This window comes from Aplysia californica, unplaced genomic scaffold (genome assembly GCF_000002075.1).
Source record: "Aplysia californica isolate F4 #8 unplaced genomic scaffold, AplCal3.0 scaffold01032, whole genome shotgun sequence".
NCBI classification, from domain to species: domain Eukaryota; kingdom Metazoa; phylum Mollusca; class Gastropoda; order Aplysiida; family Aplysiidae; genus Aplysia; species Aplysia californica.
The window spans coordinates 91582-100957 of NW_004798302.1; the positions used below are offsets into that span (position 1 = coordinate 91582).

General features: G+C 39.3%; 1 protein-coding gene across 1 annotated transcript; it reads right to left on the minus strand.

The window, feature by feature from the left end:
* Window positions 1–3035: 3035 nt before the first annotated feature.
* Window positions 3036–9059, minus strand: LOC101855384 (CBL-interacting protein kinase 24-like). Its single transcript, XM_005111257.3, has 3 exons — window positions 7930–9059; window positions 6649–6764; window positions 3036–3247 (listed from the first exon to the last, which is right to left on the minus strand). The coding sequence occupies exons 1-3, from the start codon at window positions 8593–8595 to the stop codon at window positions 3130–3132; spliced, it is 900 nt and encodes a 299-aa protein (XP_005111314.3). The 5' UTR covers window positions 8596–9059; the 3' UTR covers window positions 3036–3129.
* Window positions 9060–9376: the final 317 nt, after the last annotated feature.

The window sequence follows — 9376 nt, forward strand, 5'->3', positions numbered from 1 at the left end:
GAGAGAGAGAGAGAGAGAGAGAGTGAGAGAGAGAGAGAGAGAGAGAGAGAGAGAGAGAGAGAGAGAGGGAGGGAGAGAAGCCTACAGGTAATCAAATTGCTTGGGTATTTTAAGTTGGAGCGGGGGGAGGGGGTGACAAGATAGATGAAAATGTAAGATCTAAGAGAAAGACTGGCAATTATGCCAGTCAGACTGTATATATGTCGACCTCTTTGTCTTTTCCCTCCCAGTTTGCACGGGCTTGGGACCGTCTTGGTGTATAAAGTACCATAAGCCTTCTACGATCTTAGATTCTGATATGGGTGGTTGGCAGGTTGATTGGATCAAAGAAAAGTTGGGTGGCTGACAGGTGCTCTTATGATAGGGTTTGTTGTTTCTTATTACATTTCTACAGTCCTTATCTCTCCTTTTTCTTTCCTTTCAAACCCCTATCGTCCTTATCTCTCTTCTTCTTTCCTTTCAAACCACTATCGTCCTTATCTCTCTCCTTCTTTCCTTTCAAACCCCTATCGTCCTTATCTCTCTTTATCTTTCCTTTCAAACCCCTATCGTCCTTATCTCTCTCCTTCTTTCCTTTCAAACCCCTATCGTCCTTATCTCTCCTTTTTCTTTCCTTTCAAACCCCTATCGTCCTTTCTCTTCTTATTTCCTTTCAAACCCCTATCGTCCTTATCTCTCTCCTTCTTTCCTTTCAAACCCCTATCGTCCTTATCTCTCTTCTTATTTCCTTTCAAACCACTATCGTCCTTATCTCTCTCCTTCTTTCCTTTCAAACCCCTATCGTCCTTATCTCTCTTCTTATTTCCTTTCAAACCCCTATCGTCCTTATCTCTCTCCTTCTTTCCTTTCAAACCCCTATCGTCCTTATCTCTCTTCTTCTTTCCTTTCAAACCCCTATCGTCCTTATCTCTCTTTATCTTTCCTTTCAAACCTCTATCATCCTTATCTCTCTTCTTTCTTTCCTATCAAACATCTACCATTCTTATTTTTCTTCTTTTTGTATCAACCATCTGTCGTCCTTATTTCTCCTCCCCCTTCCTTTTATGTATAATTATGTTACTCCCACCTCTCATCCTCGGCATTCATATGACCTATTAGTGTTGCAGGTGCCGTAAAACGTTTACAAAAACCACAGATTCTTCGACCCAAGAAGGCTTAGATAGACTGTACCCCAAGGCCTGGTTAAAAAGACGGCACTGCCGAGTGCTCACGTCTGGGTTAGTGGTTGAGTTGTTGGTTAGTGAAGGACGGGTAGGGAAGGGTGAGTGGATGGAGTTGGAGAGGAGATGTTGGTTAGTGAGGGGCGAGGGGGTGGGGGGACTCAGGAGGTGTTGGTTAAAGGGTGGGGAGGGGGTGGGGATATTAGAAGTGAGAAAATGTCTTAAGATAACATAATTAGTATTGTTGGCTTTAACCAATGCTTTTTCAACATTGGTCGCCCATTAGTGACGATTTTGGTAGTTTTGCTGGGCTGTGAGGATCACTCGGGTAGTGACATGTGCCATTTTATGTCCCGTTAAGATGTTATTAATTATGGTGTACATGTTGGTGGGCTGTATGTATATTATTATGTTAGCCTCTAAAGGGTGGCAAACGTGGATGCTGGCTACATAAAGGATGACTAGCATTGGCCAAAACTGTCGTCAGTTTAAATTTGAAGGTCTAACTGGCTCAAAGCTGCCTGCCTGCCTTCCAAAAGTTCTAAATTGTGTCGTTGTAGGAGTTAAAAATACCGACATTACGCCATCCCGTCTTCTAAATAGATTTTGCCGATGCAGACGTATACTAGGGACAATAGTTAGCATCTTCCCAGAAGCATGGGCTGATTATGTTGCATTGCTTTCATTATAAAATAGTGTTTAGTTATACATTTACTTTTGTTTCTTTAAAATATTAGTATAAAAACGTAAAATGTAGTCTAAGAATCGAAGAATTATAATCGAGTAAATCAAGTTTCGTGCAATATGTTTTTTTCAATTTCAGTTAAACGATAAAAACCATTCGGACAATAAAGTTAATATTTTTTATGGCAACGATGACTGAAAAATTGTTTAATTGTGATTGTGTAAAATTAGTTTGGTTATTTTTATTTTCAAGTTCATTATAAAAACTATAAAGCATTCGAGAAATTAAGTAGATATTGCAACGTTAACAAAAGAATTGCCTAATTCTGTAATGTATAATTAAATTAATTTTGTGAAAATGTTTTTGTTACAATTTCAGTACAGAAACGAAATGCATTAGGGGGACTAGGTTAATTTAATAGAGTTAACACAAGGATCACATAATGGTTCTCATTATGTATAATTAGTTTCGTAAAAATGTCCGGCGTGTAGTGTTGACCATTTCAGTATAAGATCGAAACAGCTTTCGGGTATTTCAACAATTCGGTAACGTTAACTAAAAACATCGCATGATTATTCTGATTACTGATAATATGCTTGATTAATAAAGTTTATATTTTTTTTTAGCCAATTCAGTTTTAAACCGAAAAGTATTCGGACGATTAAGTTAATTCGTAAGGTTAGCTAAAAAAAAAAAGAGAAATCATGAGATCTCAGAGATTTTGTTCGACTTGTAAAAGTGAAATAAAAATTAAAACTTTACAATGAAGAAACCGGCACGATATGCAATATTTACAAACTTTTGTATACCGAGTTTTGGGGTCTCTTCGTTTTCGTGCTGTACTTGGACTGGAAACGTTCGCGATTGTTAAAGGACTGCAGGAATTCAAGACGTTTGCAAAATATTTAAAAGGTGCGCTACAGCACAGTGGAACCGAGACAGATACGTGATAATCGGTGACTTGTGAATAGGAAATGTTCGCTAAAAAATAAAAGCGAGAAAAAACCCCCCCCCCCCAAAAAAAAAAAAAAAAAAAAAAAGAAAAAAAAGAAAAAAAAATATTTAAAAATAGAATAAAAAATTTTTAAAATAAAATAAAGTGGAATAGCCAAAAACAAACCCCCAAAAAACCACGAAAAAAAAATCGAGAAAATAAAATAACTGGCAAAATGAAAAAAAACAACAGAAAAAACAACAAAGAGCTCCCCAAAAACAAAACAAAACAAAAAAAAGCAGCTTGAGAAAAAAAAAATCTCCAGCCGGTGTACAGTAGGCAATCTGTCTTTACAAACTGTCAATGAGTCCTCTCAGTCTGTCGGTGTGTACATGTATGAAGGCGAGGAGAGCGTGGATTGAGTGTCGAAGTTCTGCTTTCTTCTGCACAAGTCTCATCAGAATGGCTCTGTAAAAAAAGGTTTGTGTATACATTTTTAGATAATAATGTATATAGGTTGTTTTTTGGTTTTTTTGCAGATCAAATGTTCACATGAGAAATACAACTGCCACATTGAAAGTTTCACCCCACATAGAACGTTCAAATGCGTTTTAGTACACTATTGTGCGTAACAAGTTCAAATATACAAATAGTAAATCCAAATGTAACACAACAGCAAGTTCAAGAGCCACATGACAAAAGCAAATATCCTCCACAAGGATTATTCAGCGTGAGAAGCATGTTTAATGTGTTCATGCTGAGTTGACGACAATCATAAGCAGTTTAAGGTGGATTTATCACCATAGAAAAATATCCCGAGGATGCTCCAGCGAAAAATAATTCTGATTGGACTGAAGCAACAGACATCAATGTACAGCATGGCTGAGGCAGAACATTTAACGATATGAATTTGCCTTCATCGATGAAGACAAACCGAGGAAGAGCTGAACGTAATAACTGCGCTGTTCGAGTAGTGTTGGGTCGAAGGGGACCAAACCACACGATGACATTTTAGTGTCAGTGACAAGGGGGGCTTGGTCTTTCACGACTTTCAAGTAGAGGGAATGGCAGCTATCATTTGAACTAACCCCTCTAAGAAACTGTTCCAACAATTCCCACAACGAAGTATGCTTTGCATGTAACAACACTCGTGCATTAAGGCAAGGTTTAAATGGCAACTCACTAATAGATTGGGGAGTGAACTATCTTTCACCTTTCTCACCTTTTCTTGACATCTACGAGAACTCTTGCTAATTTGGAAATATGATTTGAGGCTCGGTGAAGCAAAAGACCAAAATATGCTCACTCAGCTGATTCATGAACAAAGCACGACTTGCCCAGATGATGGAACTAGAAACCCAAGCCGTTACTATAGTGAATATGGCAGCAGCCTTCAGATCATCAATGCAAGCCTGTGCCGAAGCGTCTTGTGGTGCAATAGTATTTAGTGTAAATATAAATAAAATTTGGCCTTACATTTCATCAAATTAGTTATAACCTTTATATATACCTGTATACATATATCCGCAGTTTGTGGATTTTTATCATTGCCATTCTTTTTCGTTCACACTTGTTTATTTTTTATTTTCATTTTCATTTTTATTTGTTATATTTTGCTACGTTTAATTACAGTTTCATTAAATTAAATATTTTATACTCTCGTGTATATAATCCATGACTGATCTGAGACGTCTTTGGGAGTATCTGATCTTTCGTTCTGCTGCTACTCACTGTGCCAATCATGAATTCATCTTGACTGTCATCTTCCTCATAGTCAGATATATCTCTCTCTCTACTTCATGTAGCCTCTTGACTTTTGTGTTACTGTAGGCTTTTGCGAAGTGTTGAATTTTGAACAATTCAAGCACTTTTTTTCAAATGTGACGTTTGCTGACAAAATGAGTTACTTCTCAGATTCAAGTTTTAAGGAAATAGATACATCACGCTTATAGGTGAAGTTTTTACAGTTTATAAGTATGAAATAATAAAAGACAGGTTATAGTTTAAAAATATGGCATCGATTGAAAATCTACAAGTTCGACCCTAATGTCGATTTTTAGCCAATATCTCCATTTGTGGATTGCGAGAAGTAACTCATTTTGTCAGCACACCTCACAAATGTAGGGCATTTTCTTGGTGGATGTTCCGTTAAGCACTCCGGACATGTGTGATGGCCTATTTGGAGAGTAACACTTATTTTTACTGCAATTCTCGTGCTTTAGTCTCTTGATATATATGACACGTTCATCTTCCAAAGGACCGAATTTGCAATGTTTACTGATTTTCTTCAGCTCTGTCAGATATTCATCAATTAGCTCATCTGGATTTTGCTGTCTTGAGTTGAGTTTGTACAGCTCTAGAGTCACATTCGTCTTTTGAGTGCAGTAGTCTTCAAATTTCTGCAGCAGAGACTCAATCGTGTCCATCTCCTCTTCTGAGAAACTCCAGTTTCGTTTGCATGTGTTTTTACGGTCTTGTACAGCCAAGAAAAATTTCCCTCTTGGATAATAAAGTATTATCTTATCTTATCTTATCTTATTCTTATCTTCTTGCCTTCTTCCCCAAATATATATTTATAGGAGGGCTTGACATTTTTCCTTCTCTGTGTGTGTTCTCATGGCCAGGTCTAAGTAGAGTTTCAAGGTCTCCTTCCATGTTTCCCATCTCTCAGCCAAGTGTCCTCCTTCGGTTTTGAAGACCAATTCTGTTGAGGTGGATAAAACTTCAAAGCCATGACAATGTGTATGAAATCAAGGGAGGTCACAATTATAGCCTGTCAGCAACTGTCCCAATTGATGAGTTGTTCCTCTTGGATCATCTCGCACTCGTCGCGTCACTCAGTCGCTGTCTTCTGCCGTATTTCTAGTGTTGCTGCCATGTTTACCAAGTTTATAGGAAAGTTCTCACCCAAGGGGCATTTGGATCTGAGGCTTAGGCAGTACAGTGACGTAAACAGAATGTGACAACACGCACAGATCGTCTTTCGAAGATGCAACTTCGTGGTCCGCCTGCTACTTTCCTCTCGACAAACGCCGCGGCACTATACCAATAGCATTATACCAATTTAAACAATTAATGGGAGAGGTTTAACGCCCCTATCAACACTATTAGGTTATCAAAGAGTACCGAGCCAAATGAGAAACTCATGTAAAGTGCCTTTCTCAAGGACACAACGTCGGGCCGAGCTGAAGCTCGAACCCCAAACCCGCAATCTCATGATAAGCTGTCCGTTCAGTAGACCGCATGATACCAATTGAGTTAACGGTGCCCTAAAAAATGTTCGCGGTAAGAACCTGCAGGAAAGTGTAGCAATACCACAACCAGCGACCGCTATGGAATCTTGATTATACATCCTTATATTTCTAAAGTTCATAATACTTTAAATTGTAACATATTATTTTTTTATCCAGGGAAAAATAAGGTGTTTTTTTTTGTTTGAGGGAGTGTTTTGGGGTGATGTTGTCAACGGGGACGTGCCTTCCAGATGATGGTTAGGTTTAAGGTTAGGGTTAGGGCAACCGTTTTAGGGTTAGTGTTAACTTCAGGGCTAGTGCTTGTGCTAGGGCTAGGGCTAAGGTTCGGGTTAGGATAACAATCTAGATTTCATAGTGGTCACTTGTTGCGGAATTCCTCCCGTAAGATAGAGTGGTGCCGGTACTTGGAACTGAAGGAGGCTTTAATTTAGTTTTAATAGAGGCTTTACGACGTTCGCAACTGCATAAGGTCATATGAGCGCCAGAAGATTTGAAGAGTTACAAGAGAGTAACAAACCAAAAAAGAGAAGGGGAGATAAGGACGATAGATGTTTCATAGGAAGCAAACCACACCAGAGCTCCCGCCATCCACCCACTTGAAGGAGGCTGCCTCACCTGTATGTATCTGGCATCACGCTGCAAGACTCCACGGTCGCAAGGAGATCCTCCCCAACTGGTTTGACCTTGAAAAACACCGCCCAGAGGGTGGCGCCCAGGGCGTACGCTTCTGCCTGTGGGGGAGAGAGGGGAGATGAGAGGGGGGATGAGAGGGTAGATGAGAGGGGGATGAGAGAGGATGAGAGAAGGAGACATCGGGGAGCTGAGAAAGATGGGGGGATGAAAGAGGGGATAAGAGAGAGGGGGAGGGTGAGAAGGGGAGGCAGGGAGAGAGTGTGTATGAGAGAGATAAGGATAGACAGATAGATAGATAGATAGATAGATAGATAGATAGATAGATAGATAGATAGATAGATAGATAGAGAGAGAGAGAGAGAGAGAGAGAGAGAGAGAGAGAGAGAGAAAGAGGGGGATTAAACCAGATTTTGTTGTTCTCTATAGCCATTCCACAAGTAGAATTAAAGTAAGAGAGGGCCAGAGGTTTTGGCATGTTATTGAAGAATTTAAAACAAAAAGGGGAAAGACTTCAGTAACGAGCGACCACCCAAACAAACACAATAAAAAAGAGACCTGACACTAACCATAACCCTGACCTTGACCCTGACACTGATCCAAACCGAAATCCTTACCCTAACCTTAACCCTGAACCTGACCCTGAACCTGACCCTAACCCTAACTCTAATCTTAACCCTAAACCAAACACAAACAACACAAACACAAGCAACACAAACACAAACCCTAACCTTCTATTTCAAAGTGGTCGGTCGTTACGGAATTTCATCCAAACAAGCTCATACTTCAAAATACAACCGGTTCAATGATTCTATTTACTTTTTTCCGATTTCTACTAGGTGATCTCCAAATAAGTATTCTTTATGTTAACATTTTTATTGAAATAAGTATAGAGATGACCGAGTTATCACCTTTTAAGTGGGTTATTTTCTTTTTCTTTTTTTTTTTTTTGGATACTCTGTACTTTAACTGGTCACTTTTAAGGACAACCGGGCTAATCCAGATTCCGGGGGTTTCCAGAAATCTGGACCTACACCAAAAGTGGGCATTGTCCTACCTATAGGAGAAATTTGGTTTCATTAGTGTGTATGTTTGTTTGGTTATAGAGTAAACTCTCTTTCTCTTTTAAAGAAACTGAACAAGGGTCCAAAGACTTTATTTTTGATTTTATCAAATTAGCATTTTTCAGAATAGTCCCCTTGTGCTTATAAGCGACCATTTTACAAACAAATTCTTTTAAAAAATACAGCTAATCTGTCAACTGACCAGGAAAGGGTTCACAGCACAAGGTCCAGTGTGCATAGCGTCAGGCGGGACAAACCCCCGGGATCCTTTCCACTTGCTGACCAAGTCCTGCCCGAGTTGCAACAGATAGGAGGTCCCGAAGTCTCCGAGATAGGCGTTGTCGGCGCTGTCAAGGAAGATATTCTCCGGCTTCACGTCTCCATGAACGATGCGTTTGTCGTGGAGGTACCTCAGAGCGCAGGCTATCTGCACGAAGCACCTCTCTATCTGCTCCTGGCTCAGACGGACACACGAACGGCCGAGATGCCCGCGTGGACATAAAGGCATGCAGATGGCGACGTAATCCTCGCATCGTACGGCCCAGTCCATTTTCATGACGTGGGGGTGGGAGACTGAGTTCATGACACTGACTTCTCTCAGAATGTTGAACCAGCAGTCACAGCCTTTGGCGTTGAAGCGGCCTATTTTCTTGATGGCTTTGTGGACAGACGGCTCTTCTTGCAGTGTGACTTCTAGAACCTGCACCGGTGTCTTCTTCTTGCGGCAGATTTCTTTCACCAGAGTCAGTTTCATGGTGGACAAAAAGTCCCCAGAGATCAGAGGCACGTCCGGAATTGTCAGACTCTCCATAGTGCTGAAAATGTTCAAGTTACGTGTTAAAATGTTACTGTATACGAGAGATAACATGTTAAGTATAGTGTAAAAATTGTACTGTTTTCGAGAAATAATTAACTAGTCAAAATACGTGTAGACATGTTACTAGATCTATAATAAAAGATAATTAACTTATCATGTTACGTATGGTATAGGAATCTTACAATACTAAAAGTAATTAACTTGTCAAGCCACGAGTAGAAATGTTACTATATTAAAAGTAGTTAACTCCTCAAGTTACATGTAGGGATTTTACTTTTCCTAAAAATGACTTGTCAAGTTACGTATAGATATTTTACAATACTAAAAATAAGTAATAAGTCCAAGTACGGGTAGATATTTAACCATTGATAAAAATGAAGAATAAATAGCCCAGTTACTTGTACGTGTGGCAGTTTTACTGCACTAAAAATAAATGTGACCCGATGTGACGGAATCAGACACTCGTCAATCTTTAGGAATGTCGAGTTATTTGTATAGTTTATTCTTCGTGTATCTTGCTTTTTATGAGAAAAATACCCATGTTTCTTGAATAGAACTAGAGATATTTGCGATTGAAGGAGATTGGGGTCGCCTCGTTTCAGAGGTAAATTAGCAAGAAAATGGCCGCCAAATTTTGATGATTTCAATAGCTTGAGTCTTTAGAAACTAACAATTTACATTTTTGAGCATTTAATCTAGATCTACGTTTTACATTAATCATGATAGAATAAAGGTATTTTTGAATAGACATTTAAGGTGATGAGCCAAATTATACAAATTTGGTAAAAATTGCCAAACCGGCCGAACAATGCCGGTATCTTGAATTTCATTA

Coding starts and splice junctions, on each gene's coding strand:
- LOC101855384 (XM_005111257.3), bottom strand. CDS start 8,595: ATGTTATCTCTCGTATACAGTAACATTTTAACACGTAACTTGAACATT. Junction 6,765..7,929: donor GTGCTGTGAACCCTTTCCTG/GTCAGTTGACAG, acceptor TCTCCCCCACAG/GCAGAAGCGTACGCCCTGGG. Junction 3,248..6,648: donor GTGATGCCAGATACATACAG/GTGAGGCAGCCT, acceptor CTTTTTTTACAG/AGCCATTCTGATGAGACTTG.